The sequence below is a fragment of the Plectropomus leopardus genome, chromosome 10 (assembly GCF_008729295.1).
Source record: "Plectropomus leopardus isolate mb chromosome 10, YSFRI_Pleo_2.0, whole genome shotgun sequence".
Lineage (NCBI taxonomy): Eukaryota > Metazoa > Chordata > Actinopteri > Perciformes > Serranidae > Plectropomus > Plectropomus leopardus.
Window position 1 is genome coordinate 17,564,915 of NC_056472.1, and position 26,496 is coordinate 17,591,410.

Here is a 26,496-nt window from a genome sequence, read left to right on the forward strand (position 1 = left end):
ACTAGACCATATGAGCAGAGACTATTCCTGACATCGATTTGCTGCTGTCAAAGAATGCAGCTTGTAAAGCGTGCCACGACAGGAAAAAAAGAAACCCAGATAACATCTTACAGATGGACAGATGAAGACAAAAAGCATGTGGCTAGTGTCTATTGGAACAAGATAGTGGAGTAAAAGACAGCTGCCTAGCCAAAGGATGGCAGTGCAAGATATGCAACAAATTGAACAATTTTGCATGTCTATACTTTGGACTTATTAAACTCATATTGTGCATAGCCGGCAAATCTGAGGTACCAATTATGGATGAGTTTGCTGATGTCTTCACAGGAATAGGACTGTTACTTGGTGAATGTGCAGTTCACATAGACCCTAAGGCCATACCTGTGGTCCAGCCACAGAGGAGCATTTCCCTAGTCTTGCATAACTGCCTAAAAGATAAGCTCCTGAACATGGAATAATAACAGATCATTGTGAAAGCCACTGAAACCAGTGAAAGGGGCAGTTCAACGACAGCAGCAGAAAGGCAACACACAAGCAAGCTGAGAGTGTGTCTCAACCACAAAAATATGTACAATGTCATTAAATGAACGCAATACTCTCTACCTACCCTTGAAAATATCATACCTAAATTGGCAGGGGCCTGCTACCTCAGAATCAAAGATGCAAGGTCATGCTACTGGGCAATAAAACTCACAGAGGAGTCATCCAAGTTGACAAAATTCAACATTGTGTTAGGAGAGATCATATTTCTCTGCCTACCATTTGAGGTGAAATCTGCCCAAGACAAGTTTCAATGAAAGTGGATGAGACTTATGAAGGTCTACAGGGAGTCACAGCGACAATGTCCTAATCTATGGCAGAAACAGTGAAGAACACAACACAGCCTCCCTGCAATTCTGCTGCTCACTAGAGAGCGAGGAGTTAAACTCAACCCGTGGAAGAGCACAATCTGTGCCACTGAGTTTGGCAACTTTGGGCACCGTCACACCTGTTAAAAGAGTCCAGTGAATTCAAATGGAGTGCTAAACATGATGCAGGATTCAGAAAAATGAAAGGGCTAATCACAGCAGAGCCAGGTCCAGCCCTAACATACTGTATTTTCACTCCAACAGAGAGCTCTGGCTGTAAGTCCATGCGTCCAAGTACAGGCTAGGCGTAGTACTACTACAAGAGGCCAAGCTTATTAGTCATGCATCTAAAGTGCTAACTCACAGTGAAGTCAGCTATGCTCAGATTTTATGCCATTTTGTTTGGAAGCAAACCTATTTGTCTACGTATGTCCTTGAAGAGAGTGACCACAAGACACTTGAGTCCATTATGCAAGCCGTATTTTGGTCCAGGATGAGCCATCAGATCAAGAAGATTGTTCGAAAGTGCCCCACCAGTCGCAAACAGAGTCCTTCCAGAACTAAAGAGCCTGTGATAAACCACAGGATTAGACCATGGCAAACAGCTGCTACTGATCTGAAACAATGAGAACTATGTAATCACAGTAAACATATAACAGGTATGTCGAGCCCGACAAGCAGAGCAGCTTCTGCTGTGATGCATATACTGAGAGCAGCCAGAGACTAGCAGACATATTTGCTAGTGCAAACATAGAGTTTAAAATCTTTGCCAGTAAATGGAAGTGTACCCATATAACCACCAGTCTGGAGTATCAGTAATGTTAAAGACCACAGACCAAACCAGAAATCTTGGTATAGTCAAAGACTCAGCCCTGAATTTTAATAGACACATTAAAACAATTAAACGTCAGCCTACTATCACAATCAACTACTGTAACGATGTCTTTACAGGTCTAGAGAAATCTATTCGACAGTTGTTGCTGATTCACAATGCTGTTGCTCTAGTTCTCACGAAGATCCATAGAGCGGATCAAATCAGTCAACCTGAGTCCTTTAAGCTGAACTCACACCAAATCCGGCATTGAAATGAAATGCCACTATTTCCATTCATTTGTATATGGGTACTGCATCTAAACTGCAGCGGTGGGGCCGCAGGGGGTCAGGGGAGAAGCCTGCAGTCCAGGGGAACAAGACATATAATCTGATTCTGTGGTTAAATATTATAGTGAGTAAAAGACATAAAGCACATATTAACAGCTTGGGTGTACAACCCCACAAAAAAAGAGAGCACTTGCTTTGTTTGTGTGTGTTAACCTGTCTTTTGTAAAGATACAGCAGTAATGATAATCAAAAGGAATTCTACACAACTTGTAAGCCCACATAAACAAACTTTCTGAAGATAAATTATCAGTTGCTGAGATGGAGAGATTGTCTTTGTCTCCATCCTCCACTCGCCCAGAGATGGGTCATTTAGGGACACTCCCATACTGCCACACACCCCTGAAGCTTATTCCTGCAACGCCTGATTTGGTGTGCAGCCTTTCACTGGCTTCCTGTCTGCCAAAGAATTAATTTCAATGTAGTACTGTTGGTGTATAATACACTGTATGGTTTAGGGCCAAAGTACTGCAACATTATGAACCATCCAGGCCTCAACCCTCTGGTACAGGTCTGCTCTGTGTTTCTAAAGCCGAGCCTAAACATGGAGAATCAGCGTCAAGTTTTTATGCACCACATATTTGAAACAAACTCCCAGAAAACTGCCGTCTGTGGCAACTCACAGTTCTGTTTGCCTTTTTATAAATCAAACAATAATCAGTTTCTTTCAGTGTTTACTCTTGCATTTTAAACCTGTTTTATTCTCTTTAAGTTTGTTTTTGTTAACTATTCTTTTGGATCATTAAATACCCTTTTCAACAGTATTTAGATGTCCCTTCCTTTTGTGTTTCTTTTGCACTTTATCTCAATCTTTTTGATATTTTATGTAAAGCACTTTGAATTTCCTTGCTGCTGAATGTGCTGTATAAATAAACTTGCCTTGCCTATGAGATTAAAAAAAAAAAAAATCCCTATTGGATGCTGAACAATGCTTGACTGTGATTGGTCCGTAGTCGAGATAGCCGGTGTAGTTTCAGGGTGTGTGAAGTTCAGCCTCCTGCAAGCCATCCTACCGGTATGTTTTTTTAAATAAATACTTTGAGATATAGCATGTCATTGTCTTCATCTTCATCCAAAGAGCTGTAGCCATGGTATGTTTGCTTTATTATTTTACATTTATCACAAAATAATAATGTATATTAGTGTAAGAGCATCCAGATGGAATCAGGATATTAAATATAATTATTATTCAATATAATGTAATTATCATTCTTCAGTTAATAATATAATTATTATTATTTTTTATTTATTTGACTGAAAATTAAGGAACGGACACTTGACAGCAGTTGACTAACTGAACTATTTATTACTTTTACACAAACCAGCTGAATGAGATCTGATGCCATCTGGTGGCTGTAGTGAAAATAATTGCATTAAAGGATCAGTTCGCCATAAACAAACAACCAAAAAAAATATTTTCTAGATTCTAGATTCAGATACTTCAACAATCACACCAGATCTATGTGTGTGGATGAATGCAACTCTTTTGTAATTAAGATTTTGTATAATCACATTTCTCTCAAATAGGTGAAACCAAGCTGATTTTATTTAGACTCAGTACCTCTTTTGGTGCATCATACATTATTAACATTATTATGTTATGGTGTTATTGTGGAAGGAATTCACAATCAATCTGTTGATATGAAGGCTTTGAATTTACTCTATTATAGTTAAAAATATATATATTTTCAAAGTAGACATACAAACCCCGCTTTTAGGTAAAATATTATATAATCTATACTGCCATGGCCATATTAACACACTAGGTGGTGCTGAAGCAGATATTATCTGTGGTTAAACACATTTATTATTCTGAATATGCACCAAGCACATTTTGACCTATGTGTCTGAAAGAGGATCATGTGAAGGGGGATTTGTTCAAGTTAAACTGGGAGGTTAAGTTTCTTTTACTTACTCGCAATGATTATGGGGCCTTTTGAGGCCTCTGTGGAAGGCAGGTTTTCTTATCTTATTCTCAATAAGAATAAGGGTTAATGAGGGCAGAGTGGAATTGAAAGTTATTATTTAATAATGTTAATATGGCACATGTTGTTGCCAAATAGATGGACATGGTGTATTTCAGTGTTAATCTGCCATACTTCTGTGTGTGCGATCTTACATGTTTTGAACTGCAGAAATACATGTCAAGTTTCTCCAAACAGGAGTCAACCGACAGTCTGACAACATATTTATTGGAGGTAAGGAGACTTTTTTGTTGTTTGCAATAATTGCATAAATATCCATCCACGCATCCATCCACGCATCCATCCATCCATCCATCCATCCATCCATCCATCCATCCACCCATCCATGCATAAACATTTATTTCTATTTCCACCATTTGTATTTACTTTTTACATGGAATGTGTTGGAAATATTTGGAAGAAACAACTGCAAATTTGCATTAGCTGCAACCACATACATTTATGCACACACACACTAGACCTCCATGCAAAATTTCACCCTCCTAGGGTTAAAAGAGGTGGCCAGCAAAGGATGGGCAAATTTATTTGTAGACCGACCAAACAGAAAGTGAGAAATAGAGCTGTTGGTCACAGCTACATAAAGGCATGAAGTTAAATCAGTGGATTGTGTGTTTTAGGTAATCCTGTCACACCCGGCCTTATCCTGTGTTTTACTTCTGGCTGCTCTCGCTAGCATCCGCTGGTACATCAGAGATTCCTACAAGGTTGATGGCTTCAACCAGAAGCATGTGTTCATCACAGGCTGTGACAGCGGCTTCGGGAATCTGCTGGCTCGGCAGCTGGATGGAAAAGGCTTCCACGTCATAGCTGCATGTCTCACAGAGAGAGGAGCAGCAGATTTGGCAGCAGCGACCTCCTCCAGACTGAAGACCCTCCTGCTGGATGTTACAGACAGTACCAGCATCAGGAGAGCGGTGGAGTTTGTGAGCAAAGAGGTCGGAGAGCGAGGTGAGGCGGGCGGACAGCGGCAGGGGGTACACACTGATAGGGTGCCAGTCACAGTGAGGCACTGGGAGAGATAAAGGCAACCTGGACCATCCCATCATCAACTCATCATCCTCCTACTGATGTTTAACATGTTTTTTTTTTTTAAAGAGTAGGGAGAAGATACTTACCTCATATAGTCTGCATTTTGTAACACCAAGGACACATTAACATTTCTCAAACATGAATCTGAAGTACAGAAAAATCCAAAACTTCAATATCTGCTTGTAATGTTCCTGCCTCTTTCCTCTGCAGGTCTGTGGGGTCTGGTGAATAATGCCGGCAGGTCGATACCCATCGGTCCAACAGAATGGATGCAGTTGGAGGACTTCAAGAAGGTTTTGGATGTGAATCTGATAGGCCTCATTGACGTGACAATCCAGTTTCTGCCCCTGCTGAAAAAGTCCCAAGGCAGGGTGGTTAATGTGGCCAGTATTATGGGCAGACTGTCTATGACTGGTGGAGGATACTGCCTGTCCAAATGGGGAGTGGAGGCCTTCTCCGACAGCCTCAGGTAGTGGGAAGAAGCAGCATGAAATAGAAATATTGTACTTCAGCATAGCTAGTTGCCTTTAAACATTCTCATTTGCAAAAGACTAAAAGTTTTTCAGTATTGACATGATGTAAGGCTATTTTCAAAGTAAAAAAACTCAATAAAAAGCTCTCCAGCTGCACGTAGGAAACATAATCTTCTGCTTGTGCACAGGAGGGACATGCGGCCCTTTGGCATACAAGTGAGCATCATCGAGCCTGGTTTCTTCAAGACAGCTGTTACCAGCCTGGATGGTATTGAAGCTGACCTGAGGAGGCTGTGGACCCGCCTCCCTCAAGATGTCAAAGACTCCTATGGAGACGCATATTTTGATGAATGTGAGTTGATGATATTCAGCAACAAATAGCGTCAAATAAATACTCCTCTGAATGACTCCTCTGCTGTTCCCCTTGTCAGATTTGAAAGCTCAGGGGTTGTCCATGGCCATCTTGTGCAGTCCAGATCTCTCTAAGGTGACCAGGTGTATGGAGCTCGCACTGACAGCTCGTTTCCCACGCACACGTTACGGTGCAGGCTGGGATGCCAAGTTGTTTTGGATCCCCCTGTCCTACCTCCCGTCATTTGTGTCGGACTTTATTGTCCTTGGGCTTCTTCCTGCACTTAAGGATCAAAGAAACAGCTACTAAACTGAAAAATATGAGTGGTATTTTTCTAAAAGTGATGAACAAGATTTATTATAACAAGATTATGAGGAGTGTTAAGACTGTGTTACAAAATAAGAGGTTTATTCATTGATGTCTCATCAGCAGGAATTTAATCTATATAGGCATGTTGTAGATGATCCCAGTGACAGTTTTTATTTGTCCTCACTGTGATACAAAATAAATCATTCTGTAAAATGTATTCACCGTGTTTCGTCTGCATCTGCAATCATTTCTATCAGCAGCTTCACTGCAAAGATAAACATACTGTACATTGAAAACATGACCACAAGAATTGGCACAGGTGAGTAGCCTCCTTTTTTGGGTGTCAGCCTTGAGCCATGTGGTAAAAGGTGGCCAAACAACATTAAAAGGCATAAGGAGAAAGCTTATTAAACTCTACAAATGTGTCATCTGAATATGAATATCTGCATATTCAAAGATTTTTGGGTTTAGTGGGGGAGAGGGATTATATGTAATTTAAAGACATTTTAATGACGCAATTGGACTTTTTTATTCATTTATTTTTAAAGTAGGTCTGTGTGACATTTAGTATTGTTATTCAAATTAGGAGATTTTTAAGGAGAATTTTCACTTTTTAAAGTTTAGAAAAACATTAATTATGCAGCTGTAAGAACAAGCCTTAATGCACCTTTTGTGAATTTGTAATGTTTAAAAAAAAAAAGTAAAACACATAAGAAGCTATTGTGGAGACATATCATGTTTTGATGCAGCTATAAATATGGAAACATATTTATCTATCTATCTATCTATCCATCTATCTTTCAATCTATCTCTCTATCTATCTATATATCTATCTATCCATCATTCTCATGCAGCCTCCAGCAGATGTCACTATTCACTCATCATTTCCATGAAAAAGTGTAGGTGAGCTCCCCGGAAGTTATAGTAAAATGACACCAAATGAAGTGAGAAAAGAAAATCAGAACACTTAGTATCTTCCTCCACGATCTCTGTGTGTCTCGTCAAGATTGACAACGTGCTGCTCCGCAATGCGAGACTGATTCATTCACTCACCGCTGAAAATACACAGGTAAGTTTCTCCTCTTTTTATGCATTTGAGATGTTCAACTAGTTAAACCAGTCCTCTGTGTCTTCGTCCACATGGTGAAGTGTCATTTTATATTCTATGGCTTTTCAAATAGAAGTCCTGTCAAAATTATTTGGCAAGCATTTTCGATTAATCAGTTTTTGTAATTCTTTTTTTTTTTCAAGCAAAAACACAAAACATGGCCAAGTTCCAACTATTTAAGAATCTAGGAAAGATTTGCTGCTTTACTTTGTCTTATAGCATTAAAGTAAACTAAAATGTCTCTGAGTTTTTTACTATTGGTCATTGAAAATTATATATTAATACATTACAATATACATTAATGTATGTGTTTATCATTATATATCTCAAAGATCAGTTGATTAACTGAATAAGCAATAACAATCAATAGACAGAAAATTCCTTTCATAATCAGCTGATCGTTTTAGATTCGCTGAATCACTGGTTTCAGTTTCTTAAGTGTTAGTATTTCTTAGTTTTTCTTTTGTCTTCTATGATAGTGAAGTTCACTATCATGTTTTGGTATGCTGAACTGAAAACAAGCTATTTGCAGTTGTCAGCTGGGGCCCTGGGAAAATGTAAAATAACGAGGGATCACGTTTACAGGAGGAGTGCAAACAAAAGACTCATCCCATAAAAATGTGCCTCCATGAATCATACTTAGTTATTCATAGAGGCATTTAAATCCACCCAGAGAGAGAAACAGGTTTTGCCACGTCTCAGTTTCATGTTTAAACTTTCCTCAGCAGAATTAGAGTCAGGGTTAAAAGTAGACTTAAATGGTTGAGGCTGTAAAATGCCATCGGTTTGTAGATAATAAGTTGCCAGTGCAGTGTTTTTGAGGATGGGGATTTATTTGAAAGTATTGTAGCACTAATGAAGGCCTCAGACTGTCTAACAAAATATTAGATCATTCTTGACTAAGGAAACAGTAGCTGACATAACACTTGCACTTTAAGGGTTCTTTATGTGTTTACGTTTTATCAAACTGCTTTTAGGAGTCCTTATCCAAGACGACTTAAAATTTAGATCAAAATCTCGGACTCAGATTACTTAAACAACAGAAAAACTATCTGCAGAAGAGGATTGGGTGTAACAATCAAAAGCTCCAAAAAAGAGTACTGCTCAACAGTACTGGAGGTCCAACTGAGGTCCAATAAAATACGAATACAACAAGGAGACATGTTAATACATAACAAATATCTCAAACTGTCTTTTGTGAACATTTCAATTAGAGCCAATATGGCCATATAAAGAAATCTGTCAAGAGCTGACATCGGCTTTTCTTGAAAGTAGAAAAAAATGTTGGAATTAATCAATTGAGAACAGTCTGAAACCTGGGGTTTTTACTCACAGCTATTCCTTTTTATGTACATTTACTTCGTTATTTAAAACTTTGGCCATGTTAAATATAAACATTGGTTATTGTAACATTATAGCCAATATAAGACAGATAATAATGACAAGCATAAAAGTCCTTGTCTGCTTTTTAGGAAACTGTTCATCTCTAACCAGTATAATCATGTGGTTTCTCTTTGCCTTAGAAATAATGTACTTGTATATCCCTGGACTGGTGGCTTCCTGGCTCATCTATCGTTGGTACAAGGAAAGAAAAAGAGTGCTCCACAAGGAAGATAAATATGTCTACATCACTGGCTGTGACACAGGGTTTGGAAATCTCCTTGCAAGACACCTGGACTCGCAGGGCTTCAGTGTGATTGCAGGTTGTTACACCAAGGAGGGTGAGGACGAGCTGAGGAAGATCACCTCCGACAGGCTGACGACAGTTCACCTGGACGTCACAGACTCTGTGAGTGTCAGCCGAGCAGCAGCTCTTATCCAGACTCTGGTTGGACACAAGGGTGAGTGGCTTTGAGGAGCTCATTTTAAAGGGTCACTTTACATTGACGCTTATGTTTATCTCATGAGATTTCAAAACAGTTGTTGAATTTTAGGTGAATCAACAACTTTCATGTGTCAGGAAACTGGGTAGTATTGATCAGGCATTTTAAAGAAATTTCTCAGCCTTTAAAGGAACAGTTTGATGTTTTCAGAAATACACTTATTAGCTGTCTTGCCAAGAGTTAGAGAAGATCAATACCTCTCGCAGCAGCCAGTTAGCTTAGCTTAGCATAAAGACTGGAAACAGTGTGAAACAGCTAGCCTGACTTTCTTCAAAGGTGATAATATCCACCTACCAGCACACTGAAAGCTCACAAATTAAAGCCCTATCTCTTTCATTTGATCAGTACAAAAAAAACAAAGCGTGAAAATTACTTTTTATGGTTTCACAGGGGTGTTATGTTCCAGTGTTTACGATTAACCTGTGATCATGTTAACTAGTGGTGATGTTTCTTATTTTTTTAAGCCTCTGCTCCAGCGATAGCGTCACCAGAGACATTATGTTTTCAGGTTGTCAGTCAGTCCCATTCTCGTAAACGTGATATCTCAGAAATGCCTTTACGGGATTTCTTTAAATTTGGCACAAATGTCCACTTGGATTTAACAATGAACTGGTTATATTTTTGTGGTCAAAGGTCAAGGTCACTGTGATCTTGTGTTTGTATCATTCTTGTAAATGCCATATCTCAAGAAGGTCTTGAGGGAATTTCGTCAAATTTGGCACTTCCGCTTGGATCCAAGGAGGAACTGATTAGATTTTTGTGGTCAAAGGTCAAGGTCATTGTTACCTCATCCATCTCATTCTCCTGAATGTGATATCTTAATAACACCTAAAATCTGGCGCACAACGTCCACTTGGACTCAAGATGAACTTAAAAGAATTTGTTGATTGAAGGTCAAAGGTCAAAATCACCGTGACCTCACAAAACATTTTTTTAGCCATAACTGAGGAGTGCCCACCTTTAGTCTGGGCTGACTGCACAGATCTTCTGTGCTGCTGGGTTGAAGATGCGTGTGAAGCATCCATATTTTCACAAACATGGATGTAAGCTGTAACTGCAACTTGCCGGTTTGCAGAGGCATACAGCCACAGGGCAGTAATAACAGTTTTATCATAACTTTATGTTTTCACTGTCTGCAGTCACGACAAGCAATCACAAACGAGCCTAGTGACTTTTAAGTTCTTAATAGAAAGAGGCCGTAATTTTAGTGGCGTCAAAGTAATGCTCAAACTCAAGTTTTAGGACTTAACATAACAAGTTACACATAGCCCGAAGCAGTGATATCACTTTTTGGTGTTGTACAGGTCCATGTCTGTGGGTATTAACACTTAAATCTCCTTGTGTTTATTATCCTGTTGTGTTGCTCCAGGTCTGTGGGCCCTGGTAAACAATGCTGGAGTCGCTCAGCCGTCTGGTCCCACTGACTGGCTCACCATAGACGACTACAAGAGCATGCTAGCTGTCAATCTGTGCGGTCTAATCGACGTAACACTGAGCGTCCTCCCTCTCATCAAGAAGGCCAGAGGCAGAGTGGTGAACGTCTCCAGTGTGTTTGGGCGAGTCACCCCATTCGGCGGCCCATACTGCGTTACCAAGTACGGAGTGGAGGGCTTCAACGACTCTCTGCGGTAAGACATGATGCAACCACAGGCTTTATAATTAATGGACATAGTCAGCGTGGTGTCACATATAGATTTCTGAAGAGCCTTTTTGAAGCTCATTGGAAGGCTCCAGACCGTCACTATCTTAAAATACGGTTAATGCAACAATGGGCAAAGAGGTGGAGCGTGGGGGGAGCCGAGGCGGGCAGAATGAAGCCTTGTTGCTTAAAAATGCCCACTTAGCTAAAAGCTACCATAAAGCAAAGAAAATAGGATATATGCTGCTTTTATAGACTGTATGAAACAAATGAGTTTTCACCAAAAGCGTACAATGTGAAGGTCCTCAGACCTCTTGGATTTTAACCCATTATAACCTGAAGCAACATCACTTTTCTTTCGCTGCTTTTTTTGTTTTGTTTTGGGTTTTTTTAAACCCTAACCCTTTTTTAGCAAATTGGTGCAATGTCTTTCAGAAACATGGGAAAGAAGGCAATGAGCAACTTGGTAAGAAATGTTCCCCAATTTGCAAGAAATTAGTAGTAACTATTTCTTAAAAAGCTAGAAAATGTCAAGGGGAAAAAAAGAAAAAAGCTGGGGGAAAAAAGCTATATTCATAATTATTAAAGTGATATTTTTGAAATTCTGTAAAAGAATTAAGTACGTCTTCCAGGTCATTTTCTCCTTTTTTCAAACTTTCTTTTCATGTTATTTTCCTTTTCTTTTTACCAATTTCTTGCTCATTTCTGGGTCATTTTTTCTTTAATTGCTTATTGTCCTCTTCCATGTTTTTGAAAGAAATCAAACCACTTTGCTCAGGTTTCAAAGGGTTAAAACTTAAGTTGACCACAAGGGTTCACTGTGTATAACTGGACAGTTTGAAGGGTGTCATCTTATGGCAAGCTGTTCGTTATTTGACCTTCCCTGACTGGCTATCCCTTTATTTTAACTAGCTGTCTGTTTTCCCTGGTAGATGCTCGAATGTAGTCACAGAGCGAAACAGGCATACTGCTGCTTCAACACGATTCAACAGACAGTTATAAAAACCTTTAACATGAGGAGCCTCACAGGACCGTGATCCTGCCCTGATTCCCACGAGTGTCTTCTTAAGGAGGCCTTCTTGACAGCAGGCCTCCTTTGTGTTTCAGTATCAACATGGCACCGTTTGGAATCAAGGTTGCATGCATTGAGCCGGGCATCTTCAAAACAAAAGTGACTGATACAACGGTGATGAAAAATAACGTGAGGAGGCTCTGGGACAGATTACCGCAGGATGTGAAGGACGACTACGGACCTGACTTCTTGGCAGCATGTGAGTTACTTCAACTTTGGTAGCAAATAATAATAATAATAAGCTTTTTTCCAACACATCACAGAATTATTCAGACTGAGAGGAGATGATTTTGTCGTTTGGTGCCCATCTCTACCAAAAATGATTAGTGAAAAAAATTATCTTAGCTTTTTCTCTCCGCAGTTCCTTGTCTGGCACCCTTTTCAGCAATTAGAGGCAAAATCCTTCATGGATAACTTTAATCATTTTGTTGTTATGTTCTCAGGAAGGAGAGCATAACATAAATGCGCAGTATTCATAGTCAAATTAATACTTGAAGTCATTCAATTGAGTATCTACATGATGAACTTTGTTCATATTGCCCTTTTTAAAAAGGCTGGAAATGTGTAAAGTCATGAAACACTCATGAGAAATAAATTTGTGGCTAAAAAAATAGCCATAAATAAATATTGATTTAAAATAGAAATAAATCACAACAAAAGAACTCTATTCTAATATAAAATCTTAGTTTATAAGAGGCTGCAGAGTAATCTTTTTTTGTTGCAACACCTACTTGAAGTAGTTAAGATGGGAGATAATGAGTCCATAATTTAGGGTTGGGTCAGTATAAAAAAATCCAAACTGGTTTGATATACGTCACACACACCAAATGTTACGCACTTGACTTAGCAGTAGTTCCTGAGTGGGACATAATGACACTGTTTCCTAGCAGCAAACAAGCATCTATTTATCCGGCTGCATTGCATAACACCGGAGCTCTCTGTCCACGTTAAATTCATTCAATTTGCACTTTTGTCATGTCATGTAGACAAAACACTAGCTTTCAACTGCGCGCTCGAGATCAGACTGAAGACGGAACCACTCAAAAGACGGTAGAAGAAGTAGCCTACTTGCTATCTTCCTACATTTGAAACATTACTTCTTTTCTTTTTAAAAGAAAATAAACATTTCATATTGTGATATTTACCTGGAATTACATACAATATAGCCAACAGCAAGTAGCCTAGCTTGTTATAAGCACGGTCATTTACCTTAACTAGTAACTTTAAACTCTCTGGCAATACATCTCCAGCCGGCTGCCACCTTATGTTGGTTTTTGTAGTGGAAAAAGGAGGTTTAATGAATCAGCTGTTCCTCATCCACAGCGGCACTTTCAACGTTTGCAAAGGATTAAATAGAAACTGGCTCATCACATTGTGTGCAGCAAATTAGGACACACTTCCATGGGCTGCAAATCCAAAGTGTTACCGTATTGGAGACGTTTTCTTTAGAGACTAAATCTCAACCCCCCAAAATAAAATGAACTCTTTAGTAAACAAACAAAATGTGTCCAGCTTTGCACCTTCCATATCTACAGAAATTTGATCTCCTTCATGTTGCCGTGCTCAGCTCTGGTCCCACCAGACACTCGTGGCTACATTGAGTCTGTTTCTAAATATATATACAAGATACAAGGTTTTCTTAAACATAGTTTATGAAGAAATGAAATTTAAGGTGATCCTAAACCCTGCTACATCTTTTGGCATCAAAGGAGGAGTTGAGGAGTCTCACGGTCTGGGGAAGAGGCTGCTGTGTAGTCTGTTATGTTGATCATGTTGTCATATTGCTTATTATTAATGCAATACAAGTTGGATTTTGCCTTGTGACACTGTCAGCACAGGTTGATGATGCAGGCAACCTTTTAATTTGCCAAAATGTGTCATCATGAAAAATGCTGGTTCAGCAGGTTTACATTGCATCAAACCAGTTTAAGCTTGCATACTGGACCGGACCGGCAAAACCAGAAATCAGCCCAACACTGGCATGAAAGTCAGTTCAAAGATTTTGAAGAGAAACTATAGTACACACACTGAATACTGCAATGAGGCAATGTTTATGTGGTTTTTTGTTTGTTTGTTTTTACTTTATTTCACCTCATCAGTGCTACTTTATGGAGCACTAAAAGCTACATGGACAATTACTTACATTTTGGAATTGCTCACAGTCCCTGAAAATTAAGGCGTTGTTACAAGAATTTGTTTTCGGGTATTAGCCTTTTTTTTTCTTTGCAATTTTCAATGACCAGCCCTCTTTTTTCCTTTGTATGTTGCTTTTGTTGTACTATATACAATCTTTAATATCCAGATGTTTCACCGAGAAAGGCTGATCTTAGAGATGTGATTGAGCTGCTATAATAAACACGAAGTAATGGTTTTCTTGCTCTTTCTCATCTTTGTTACGGGTCCGGTGCCCTCTGGTGGCACAGAACAAAAGATGCACATTCAAATTTATCATTAAATCTTTTAATTTTGAGCTACTGTGTAATAGCTTTTATTAGACTGTGATTCTGTTCTGTATAGATAAACATAAAAATGTTCATATTTTCAGAACTATATTTTGATTAGTTCTCCTGATTATATCATTTATAGGTTATGCTTTATATTGTGGTTCCCTATTTGCTCACAGGCCATAATTTGAGAGAAAGTAGACACAAGGTTCCTCATGTATTTTAAATTGTATGTTTGTCTGTAAACAAATACCATTTGCTGCTTCAGCTGATCTGCTGTGCACTGACTAGCTTCATGTTTCATTTTAAGTCATTTCATTTGTATTGTACCAACTGAACTTTGTCTGCATTTTACCTCTAACTAATGATAATTTGCACAGCTCTTTTAAAGAAACTTCCTGGGAAATTATTATGAACTAACTGAAAAATTTCAGACCTGCATATAAACATGTGAAATGTTTTTCTTTCAGCTCAAGCAATGTTGGATCAAAGGTTTGGGATGTTGATGGACAGCGATCTGATGAAGGTGGTCGCCTGCATGGAGCACGCCGTGTCTGCTGTTCATCCTCGTACTCGCTACTCTCCTGGATGGGACGCAAAGCTCTTTTGGTTGCCTGTGTCTTACATGCCAACCTGCATCACTGATAGACTTTTCCAAAAAACTTGTCCCAAATTTACACCAAAAGTATTTGCACTTTAGTTTATGTCGAATTAGTTGTTGGAGGAAGAATTTGGGCAAACTTTAAGATCACTTAAGTGTATTTTATTTTTGTTGCACTAAATGTTTGTACATGAAGGATCACACCACTGATAGCATCATAGAAACATTTTCTGTATTATAAAATATGTTTGACTCTTTATTATGACTTTGTCTCTGGACATTATCATGCTTGCCCTATAAGATCTAATTTTACTTATTTTGATTATCAATGTTACAAATAAAATCAGAACTATATAATAAGGGAAGGGACAAACTGGTCTCTACAGTCTCACTTGCTATAATAAATTAATTTTAAAGGCGCAAAATGATTAAGTCCATTCTTGCACTAGGTTTCGTCTCTAAGTTAGAATAAAGTGGGTGCTTTTAAATAAAAAAATCTAAAGTTACTAAACATAAAACAATGCTGGTAAAACATTTAATTTTGCCCTTATATCCTCAAAAGACCTTGACACAACGTCAAACTCCAGTGTCGACTGAGAAAGGATCGTCACTACAGTCAGTCATTCTCTAATGAGGAAGACACATCTTCATCTAAAGAACTGTAGCATTGGTATGTTTGCTGTTTTGTTTTAAATTTTATACAAATTACTGTAAGAGCATTGAAATAGAATTGAGATGTTAACTTCATTCTTTGTATATACTGACTCAAAATTAAAGAACAGACACTTGACAGCTGTTGTCTAATTGATTAATTTATAATTTCACACAAAGCAGCTTAATGAGATCTGGTGCCATCTAGTGGTTGAGTGACAGTTGTTGCATGAAAGGATCAGCTCACCAAAAACACTGAAAAAACCTGGCTCTGCAGATAAGCTCGATTTTATCTCTACTGCAAAGACTCGGTGCAGTAGAGATGAATGGGGTTTTATTTGCGATACACAAAACATTTCAAAGAAGTTTCAGTTCATCTCTCTCTGTTTGTGTGGCACAGTGGTATTGGAAGTATTCTGATCTTTCACTTTGGTAAAAGCTGCAACCCCACAGTGCTGAGATGCCTTAGAAAATGTACCCTAAAGTAACAAAAGTCATTATGCAAACAAATCAGCCCCATGTTTTTCTATTACATATATTTTCTTAAATTACAAATTAATTTAATGCTACTACTGCTACTACAATTAACTACTACAAACAACTGATTTAGCAGCAGCGACCTCCTCCAGACTGAAGACCCTCCTGCTGGATGTTACAGACAGTACCAGCATCAGGAGAGCGGTGGAGTTTGTGAGCAAAGAGGTCGGAGAGCGAGGTGAGGCGGGCGGACAGCGGCAGGGGGTACACACTGATAGGGTGCCAGTCACAGTGAGGTACTGCGAGAGATAAAGGCAACCTGGACCATCCCATCATCAACTTATCATCCTCCTACTGATGTTTAACATGATTTATTTTTCGTATTTAAAAAAAAAAAAAAAACTTCACGGTCTGCATTTTTTCAGCAAGTGACACACTTAAGTTTCTCCCAACACAAATCTGAAGTACAGATCCATAAAAAACTTATCCTGACCAGAGTGCAAATGTTTTTAAAGCATTTACCATCCTCTGCTGGAGCCAGTGATTGGTCTGCTGGACCAATCACTGGCTCCTGTGTTTGGGCTCAGTGTTGCTCAAATCCATTTAACACAATTTTAAATTCTATTGGAGATCCCAGACTTGCCAAAGTTTGGTGAAATGTTTATAAAACATAAAATGTATTGTGCAAATCAGAGATTTCAGGGGTTAAAACTATAAATTTTTTTAATTATTTTCCTGTTTTATAGAACAAACCAATTGTTTACAATTTTATAGAAATAAAAAATAAAATCAAAAATTTAAAAAAGCTCCCTGAGGTTTTACAAAATAAAATTGCAGACTGCCTTCCCTGGTTGGCTGAGTCTAATACACACACTTTTATTGTAATGATCATCTATAAAATTAATTTATGAAAAATGCTAACACAGAAAAATTGGCAAAATGCCAAATATCAGTCTTGATAATCAGCCAGGCTGTTTATCTGTTGACCCCTAAAAGAGACAACTACTAAACTTAACAGCACGGGAGATATATTAAGAGAATAAGAGTGATAATTAAATTTTTTGTAACAATAAGGTTACAAAATGAGAGTTATTCAGTCATGTTTTCAGAGCAGCAATTTAAACCAATATACACTAACTATGCAGAAGTATCTCATGCAACCCCATTTCAAAAAGTCTGATTTATCCATTTAAGGCAAAAAATATGCAATAAACGCAACAGAATATCTATTTTCTAAAGAATAAAAACACAGACTCGTTTTTTTACAGAGAGAAAGAAGAAGATCTGAAGATCACTTATGTGACTAATATTTTTAATTCAATAAAAGTTTAGAATTACACTGTTTATGCTATCATTTTCTGTACTATAAAGCATGTTTAGCTCTTTATCGTATCTTTGACTTTAAAAAAAATCATGCCTGCATTACTGAATAAAAAGATCTAATCTCAAAGCATTACATATTATGGCTTTTGCCTCCTTAGTCACATGATCATCTTAAACACTCAACTCAATCAAGTGGTAAAGCTTTTGTTCTTGATGGAGTTTGGCTCCTCTGCCTCTGTTTCAACCCACTCCTCAGATTTTTAACAGTGATTTCCCTTCAACATCAAATAGAGAGAACAGTGTGTAACCTTTGGGCTGAGGTGTGTTTTCACAGTGCATCTGAGGTAAAAGGGGAATGCAGCTATCAAAACAGGGGCTCCTGTAATCTGGTGTTGTCTATTACACAATAGCCATGATGGTGAAACAGTTAACCCTGCTATGATATCCTCAGTGGACCTTGACACTCTGCAGACGCAGTGAAAACACACCTCAGCCCAAAGGTTACACACTGCAAGAGGAAGGATCATCACTACTTTCAGTTATTCTCTGATGAAGAAGACGCATCTTCATCTGAACAACTATAACTATGGTATGTTCGCATCATTTCTTTACATTTTACAGAGCATCCAAACAGAATCTGTTCAGTCAAAAGTAAAAGTACTCATTATGCAAAGAAATCAACTCTATGAGTGTTAAATTATGATACATTATATTCTTGGATTAGCCTAATATTACAGATTAATTCATCTTTAAGAAGCATTTTATGGCAGGATGATGAAGAGACAACTTGAACCACTGTTGCATAATTTAACATATCCTCAATACTTTAAAAGCTGATCTTTGGATTTGTGTATAAAGTTAGAGTTTGAAAAGGAAGTGGTCACAAAGGCTGTCAGATAGATGTAGTGGAGGAAAAATATTTTGTCTTTGGCAAAGTAGAAGTGTAAAGTACCATACAGTAGCAGTTACTTTAATCTGTCAATATGAGGGATTAAAAGGTGGTCTATTACCAGGATAAATATACAATATAGATATGTAAGCCCTGCTTTAAGTTACATTACTGGAAGTTTCACACCGAGTATGCAGGTCCATTACTGTCATGGCCAGATCAACCCACTAGGCACTGGAGTAGAAATCAGCTGTATTTACACACATTTATTAAGGGATATGCACCCTGTTAGGCCTCCCGGGATTACACTGAACCTCTTATAGTACCATTATTACTACATATACCTACATGTGTCTATGTGTAAATATCTGTGTGTGTATTTTAAAACTTAGGACTCTTTTTTTTCCTTTTTTTCTTTACATATTTTTGTTTGTTATTATTATTATAATTATTTCCATTTGCTTTGAAATTTATATTAATTAATAACTATTTTTTCTAGATTATTTTGTTAGTTATTTAACATATTTTATTTATGTATTTTTTAAATGTTTTGTAAGCTATTAAACTATTCTGTTATATTATTATCATTACTAATGATAATTATCATAATTGTAATCAGTTTTATTACTATTGTTATTTTTGTTGTACATTAGTTTTAAGTTATTAACTTATTTACACATAATCAGCAGTATTATTATTATTATTATTAACTACTCATTTTTTCTCCTGATCCTCACACAGACCTGCACATTCCTTGATTAGCATTTAATACTAAAAATCCTTTGTATCATATTCAAATCACGATGTCATATATTTCGTCACACCTCTGTCAGGGTTTTGAACCATGTCACACTGAGAAAAAAAATTTTAAATGGAGGGTTAAGTTGCTCTTTAATGCCATTAATGTTTGTCTGTGTCAGTGATGTGTATCCCCTTGTACATTTGCAGTTAATCGTGTCATCAGAAACCAAACTACACACAATGAATACAGGGGCTTTTAGAGGCCTATGAGAAAGGCAGGTTTACTACTGCTTATTCCTAATAAGGGCTAATGAGGATTAAAGGAGTGGACCTGAGTGCTATAATGTTAATATAGAACATGTAGCCTATAGGTGGACACTGGCTATTTCAATGTTAATATTCCATGTTTCTCTGTTCAGGTGTCGAGTGACAATCTGACAACATGTTTATTAGAGGTAGGTGGATTTCTTTTTGTTTGCAAAATCTGTTCTATTTTCACTATTCTTATTTACCTTTTACAGAATTTAAGTCGAATATTCAAGAGAAACAAAACGCATGAAGTTAAATCAGTGGATTGTGTGTTTTAGGTAATCCTGTCACACCCGGCCTTATCCTGTGTTTTACTTCTGGCTGCTCTCGCTAGCATCCGCTGGTACATCAGAGATTCCTACAAGGTTGATGGCTTCAACCAGAAGCATGTGTTCATCACAGGCTGTGACAGCGGCTTCGGGAATCTGCTGGCTCGGCAGCTGGATGGAAAAGGCTTCCACGTCATAGCTGCATGTCTCACAGAGAGAGGAGCAGCAGATTTGGCAGCAGCGACCTCCTCCAGACTGAAGACCCTCCTGCTGGATGTTACAGACAGTACCAGCATCAGGGAGCGGTGGAGTTTGTGAGCAAAGAGGTCGGAGAGCGAGGTGAGGCGGGCAGACAGCGGCAGGGGGTACACACTGATAGGGTGCCAGTCACAGTGAGGCACTGGGAGAGATAAAGGCAACCTGGACCATCCCATTATCAACTCATCATCCTCCTACTGATGTTTAACATGTTTTTTTTAAAGAGGCGGGAGAAGATACTTACCTCATATAGTCTGCATTTTGTAACGTCCAGAGACACATTAACATTTCTCAAACATGAATCTGAAGTACAGAAAAATCCAAAACTTCAATATCTGCTTGTAATGCTCCTGCCTCTTTCCTCTGCAGGTCTGTGGGGTCTGGTGAATAATGCCGGCAGGTCGATACCCATCGGTCCAACAGAATGGATGCAGTTGGAGGACTTCAAGAAGGTTTTGGATGTGAATCTGATAGGCCTCATTGACGTGACAATCCAGTTTCTGCCCCTGCTGAAAAAGTCTCGAGGCAGGGTGGTTAATGTGGCCAGTATTTTGGGCAGACTGTCTATGACTGGTGGAGGATACTGCCTGTCCAAATGGGGAGTGGAGGCCTTCTCCGACAGCCTCAGGTAGACGATACGTGAGACAACCAATTTATCACACATTCCCTTATTGTGGAAAATTTTATAAAGAGGTTCTTGGAAATGAAACAAACCTGTGTGTTCAGTATGCATTCACAGTTAAGTAACTGTGGCTTTCAACATGTAGTGGAGTGAAAAGTATGTAGCACTGTAGGTATTAGAGATAGCTCAGACCAGAGACTAAGCTCAAAGGAGCAGTTTATAGCTGGCACTCGAGAATCCCTGACCACAGACCAAAGGTTATGTCTGAACTGCCGGCTTATTTATGTAGAGAATTAGTAGAAATAGACACAAACTGGTACTAAAACACATATTTCACATACACAAAAAAAGCAGTTGTGGATCAAAACCATTAAAAAAACAGATCTCAAGAAAACCAATGTTCCCTTAGTTTATCTCACTTTAGTTTGATTTTAAACCTATCTGAATTCAAGAGATAATTTCAGATTAGAGTCCCTTAAATTATTCATCTAATTTCTCTTTGAGATCTTAGAAACTCAAAATTTCCAACTTAGTGTGCAATCAGTCCTTTTTCTTAAGTCCTTTACATGTCCAAACAAGATCCACTACGCCCTGCAGTAATATACATAAAGTTCAGTCCTACCATGATCCAGGTGTGTGAATCCTTATCCTTGAAGTGCAGATTAATCTCCACTACAGGTGGCTCGCCAACGTGTTCCCGCAGCTTCAGGTGTGCTAACACCAAACAATCCTCACAGCTAAAAAGCCTGGCCTGTTGTAAAACAGGGCAAATACACATACAAATGTTTTAGTCTTATATATTTTGTAACAAAAATAAAATTGAGGAACAGCAACTAAATACAAGTTCAAATGCTAAATGAATAGGATAGTTAAGGAAAAGGGATTTACACTGCTTATCTACTGATCCACAGCTTTTATGCACATCTCACTGTTGTGAAAGCATGTCAGACATTAAAGGTAAAGCACTGACACTCCCTGTAATTTGAAAAACTTTTATACCATATACAACTTTTTGACCACATTAGACCAGGTCCAGATCAAATTGAAAAAAGACTTAACAAATCTGAAATATTGTTTTAATATTTTTTAGTCTCTCTGGGATAATCTAGTCCAGGTTTGACATGTCTAAGTATAGTGGTTTTGAAAAGAGACATGGTCCAATGTGGTCTGGATTGAAAAAAGCAGTGAAATCTACTTTTGGGCGTTTTCGCATAGTTCACAGTAGTTCACAATAGTTCGAATATAGGTTTCACAAATCTGAAGCTCTGTTTTAAATAATCTTAAACCTCTCTGGGAAAATATCGTCAGGATTTGGCCTGTCTGAGTATAGTCATTTTTGACAGAGACCTGGTCCCATGTGGGCTTTGTTTGGGGGGGGGGGGTCTTATTTATTTATTTTATTATTTTTTTGCATTTTCAAAAATAATGTAAAGGTTTTACAAATCTAGAAGTCACATTCAGACAGCGTCAGGGCTTCACCTTAAATTTTTAACATGCTTTCACAGCAGTAAGAGATGCACACCGCCGAGGATCGGTCGCTAAGTGAAGTTATTTTCCCCTTATCTCTCCCCTTAATGCTGAACCGGAAGCTACGAATCGAAAGCTGACTTCAGCGTCATATCTGCGCCGCACACTAAAACAGCGGCGGCGTTTACCTCACTTTACTAGCATGGCTAAACTTGACCGTTCCTGTTTCACAGAGCCTCTCAATTCGCTCAAATGTTAGTTAAACAAAGAAAACCCACATAACACTCGAAATGGACGTAGCCACACCGTCTTAGCTTAGCTACCGGCTATTTTAGCTTCAAATTCAGCCTGAAAAACAAGGAATGAGCATGCTAACTAGCAAAGGGAAAATAGTTTTCAACTCACCAAATTATCACACAAAACTGAGACAACAACCAGAATCCAGTCACCATAGACGGAAGGCGAACCCAAAATATGTAAAAACAAAAATGTACGTCCCTTTTCAACATGCTTCTTTTCTCTTATTGTCATTTTCTCAGTCTGTTTATCACTGCTGCCTTTTGCTTTTCCCTGTTTTTCCTCCACCAGCAAGCGGCGCTGCCTCCGCAGTGATTGGCTGTTACCTGCAGCACTGTTTAAAGGGGCAGTACACAAAGTAAAATACCAAAAATCTACAAAACTACCATTAAACAGTACTGTTAATCCCTATTAACATGAAAACAATTGTCATATCACTGCTGGGGAAAAAACCCCAGCTTGACCGGCTTAAAATGGTTAAGCTGGTCAACCAAGCTTTTTCGACCGGCTTGACTCATGTTTTCTCATAATTTCGATGGTTTAGCTGGTCATACCAGCTTGTGATGGTCACTCTAGCTGGTTTATCCATTGAAGTTCCTGTAAAACTGAAACAAAATTAATGTCCTCCAGTAATAAGTGTCATGAGGGGGCGTGACATGGCATAAATCAGGTAAGTCTTCTGTCATGTGTTATGTATAAAGATAAACGTGCACAGCTTGACAGGCTGGTCCCACCAGCAGAAATAGCAACAGTAGTATTTCAGTGAACAATGTACAGCACTTACATTAGGTTGCAAGTACATTAAGCACAGTAGCATGACATGGAAACACTCAAGTCAAATACAAGAATTTTGAAATTGTTCTTAAACACAGAGCTTGAGCAAACCTTTTTAAAAGGATTTACTCTGAAGAATATAAAAACAACAAACAGGCATAATAAAAAAGCTCTTCAGCTGCACTAAAGAAACATAATGTTCTGCTTGTGCACAGGAGGGACATGCGGCCCTTTGGCATCAAAGTGGGAATCATCGAGCCTGGTTTCTTCAAGACGGCTGTTACCAGGCCGGATCTTATTGAAGCTGACCTGAGGAGGCTGTGGACCCGCCTCCCTCAAGATGTCAAAGACTCCTATGGAGACACATACCTTAATGAATGTAAGTGGAACTACAGCTGATTACACTCAGCAACAAATAGTATGAAATAAATTGAGCATATTGTTAGTTCAAAGGGACACTTTAATTTCTCTTCTGGTACACTGAGCTGAGTGACCAATCAGATTGATTCGTTTGCCAATGGGCTCCACAGCCAGAAATAAACAGATGAGGGTGGCAACGAGGGCAGCGAGCACTCGCCATCAGCCAAACGTAGGTGCACCGCTGCCATCGGCTTGGTGTGTGACGACCTTAAGGCTTTCCCTGCAGGCACATTGGAGGGGCAGAGAGGTGTGCTCTCCTTGCTTTAGGTTTTCAACGTAGGCACGTTGAAGGGCAGAGAGGCCCCAGAACAGAGTCATATTGCCAAATATCATACTTCAAATAGGAATAATGTTGTCTTTGACTAAAGTGGTCCTGACTGAAATATTCTGAATACTCCTCTGCTCTGTTTTTCCTGTCAGATGTGAAAGCTCAGGACTTCTCTTTGGGCATCTTATGCAGTCCAGATATCTCTAAGGTGACCAGGTGTATGGAGCACGCACTGACAGCTCGTTTCCCACGCACACGTTACGGTGCAGGCTGGGATGCCAAGTTGTTTTGGATTCCTCTGTCCTACCTCCCTTCATTTGTGTCAGACTTTGTTACCAATGCGCTTCTTCCTCCGCCTAAGGCAAGAACAAGTAACATCTAATGAAGCTCAGCGTAAATTCAATCAGGAAGACTTCCATCATGTTTCATTCATCCACAATTACCTCTATCTCATTGTGACAATCAGGGTTTCTACACATTTTTCATTTCAAATGCCACCATTTCTTCCAGATCATCTTTGACATGCGAGTACAAATAGCTGTTAACAGATATTGTGTAAATATAAGGTTTACTATCCAACTGTTAACACGCATGTTACATTCTGAGTATGTACATCATGATGCTGCCAAAAAATTGCCAAAAATTTTTAGCCAGGTACTGTAGCTTATATATAACAATTAACACCAAAATCAGACAAGTGTGCAAAGAGGATAATGCTAATGCTGAGGCAGCATTTCAGAGGCTATGTTATCGCTGTTACTAATGTTCACACACTCAGTCCAATAACGACATATTTTAAAATGTCTCAGTATGTAAGTGGAGGTCGTGCATCTGCGACTGTAATCAAGATTTGGACTGCTGCTTGGATCGTTGCTTGGATTTATGTTGTCTACCACAACATATGGCACGCAATGTAACACAAAAATGACTAAAATGACAATAACTAAAATAAAATGACATGCTTTTTTTATACTGCATAGGAATACTTCACAATATTTTTATTTTTTAAAAAGAAAGTGTCCAGACTGTGTTACAAAATAAGAATTTATTCATTCACGTCTCAGCAGCAGCAATTTAAACCATATGGGCATGTTGTGGATGATCACAGATACAGTTATTTGTCCTCATTATCAAACAAAATAAATCATTGTGTAAAGTTAAGAATTTATTGTTTATAAAATGACATATGCATCCTCAGGTCATGTGTTGCTCTTAAAGATAATCAACTACATAAATTCATTTCCATGCAAAACAAACATGGACACATTCAAGTATTGCTCCAAACAATTTTGGCCATTGTTCCAATATCATTACTAAAAAAATGATTATGTTGATTCAAAGTCATAACGTGAGGGAACATAATGAGTTTGATAGAGTACAAGGAGTATGCTTCGCACACATATTTTATCTGTTCACATTGGAGCACATTTCTCTGAAAACTGAATGGCATAAGTTAAAATCCAATTTTTTTTAAAGTTTTGTTTCCAGCCCTGAAATGAGGTATATAAACATGAAAGATGAAGTAAATGCATCTTCAGTTTTGTTCAGTGGCAAAAAAATATCATAACTCAACATATTTCTCTAATAATCTTCGATCATATAAGTACTGTACATTCAGAATGCAGCTTACTTTTTATCTGTTATTATGTTTATGTTGAACTATTCATAGGATCTATTTCAAAGATATTTTCTGACAAAATCTTGCTGTTCAAATTTACAAATATACAACTTATTTATTAACATTTCTATCAGCAGCTTCAGTGCAAAGATATACATATTGTACACCAGAATAAAGAAAACATTAACACAAGAATTGGCATAAGAAACGTCAGAAGGCATAGTCACAGAAGACTTTTCTCTTCGTTCTATAGAAATGTATTTCTCTCTCCTAAAACAATTTGAGTTTTTGTACACAGGCTGCATAAAAAAATAAATTCTGTGCAAAGTGTGTTTCTTTTTCTTCTTTTTTCCCCGTCTGCGAGAGAGGGGTTATACGTCGCTGTCCTCTTTGACGAGGTTGGCTGTGTCTTTGAAACTGTCCTCGGTTGGCGAAAAGGTGCTTGGACGATCCCTCTTCTGAGGTTTGGCGGGGGGGACAAACGGAGAGGGCTCGGGGGCGGAAGAGTCCCCGGTGCCTCCTACAGGCTTTTCATCTTTCATCTTTAAAACAATGCAGAGGGTAAACAACCTTAAAAGTATTTCTGTACTTCATGTTTTGTAACCGGTGTCTCAAAAATGTGTCCTAACTTACCTCTGAATATGAAGGGTTTTCAAATGTGGTGCTTGGCTTTAATTTTCGCTTGAATAAGCTCCACTTTGACTCCTGCAAGCAGAAAGTGAGGTGACGTCACACTCGGGAATAATAATAATAATAAAATGTTTGACTTTTTTACAGTGTTATTTATTTATTGTATCTTACTTGTTTCCCCCTTTGGCTGTTGTCACACTGACAATTTCCCCACTGGGTGCATTTTGTCTTATTTTAATATATTGACAGACTGTACATAAAAGACTCACCTGCACAGGTTTGGTGTTGACAGAGGTTGTGTTCACAATGCCGGCACTCTGATGTCCGCGGTACGCCGGGTTCACAAACTTGTTCTCCAGCTGATCACCACTCACATTAACAGTCACCTGTTCAGAAGTAGATTCTAATGTCAGTTTTATCAACTATGACGCCCGATCTAATTGGTTTAACTGGTAACATTTTCTTAAATTTCTAAAAAATAAAATAAAATCAGGAGGCGCTGGAACATCCTTAAATTCTCTGCAAGTGCTGGATAGGGATTATCTGCACAGAAAACCAAACGAATACCTGCGTTGTTACTAA

General features: G+C 38.4%; 3 protein-coding genes and 1 pseudogene across 3 annotated transcripts in view; 3 read left to right on the plus strand and 1 right to left on the minus strand.

The window, feature by feature from the left end:
* The first annotated feature begins 3,044 nt into the window (after positions 1-3,044).
* LOC121948905 (retinol dehydrogenase 7-like) lies at positions 3,045-6,285 on the plus strand. Its single transcript, XM_042494441.1, has 6 exons — positions 3,045-3,097; positions 4,142-4,204; positions 4,609-4,939; positions 5,231-5,489; positions 5,682-5,845; positions 5,925-6,285. Exons 1-6 carry the CDS (start codon positions 3,095-3,097, stop codon positions 6,152-6,154), a joined length of 1,050 nt encoding a protein of 349 aa, XP_042350375.1. The 5' UTR covers positions 3,045-3,094; the 3' UTR covers positions 6,155-6,285.
* Positions 6,286-7,106: 821 nt separating this feature from the next.
* LOC121948908 (retinol dehydrogenase 16-like) lies at positions 7,107-15,691 on the plus strand. The gene is made up of 5 exons (XM_042494442.1): positions 7,107-7,223; positions 8,786-9,103; positions 10,515-10,773; positions 11,892-12,055; positions 14,771-15,691. The coding sequence occupies exons 2-5, from the start codon at positions 8,791-8,793 to the stop codon at positions 14,998-15,000; spliced, it is 966 nt and encodes a 321-aa protein (XP_042350376.1). The 5' UTR covers positions 7,107-7,223; positions 8,786-8,790; the 3' UTR covers positions 15,001-15,691.
* A 2,172-nt stretch (positions 15,692-17,863) lies between these two features.
* LOC121948907 lies at positions 17,864-24,314 on the plus strand (annotated as a pseudogene).
* An 80-nt stretch (positions 24,315-24,394) lies between these two features.
* Positions 24,395-26,496, minus strand: part of lrp2a (low density lipoprotein receptor-related protein 2a) — a 60,684-nt gene continuing 58,582 nt past the window's right edge. Inside the window, exons 79-81 of the mRNA XM_042494310.1 lie at positions 26,184-26,300; positions 25,918-25,989; positions 24,395-25,826 (exon numbers count right to left, since the gene is read on the minus strand). Coding sequence (XP_042350244.1) covers positions 25,656-25,826; positions 25,918-25,989; positions 26,184-26,300 — 360 coding nt within the window. The 3' untranslated portion in view covers positions 24,395-25,655. The remainder of the gene's footprint in view (positions 25,827-25,917; positions 25,990-26,183; positions 26,301-26,496) is intronic.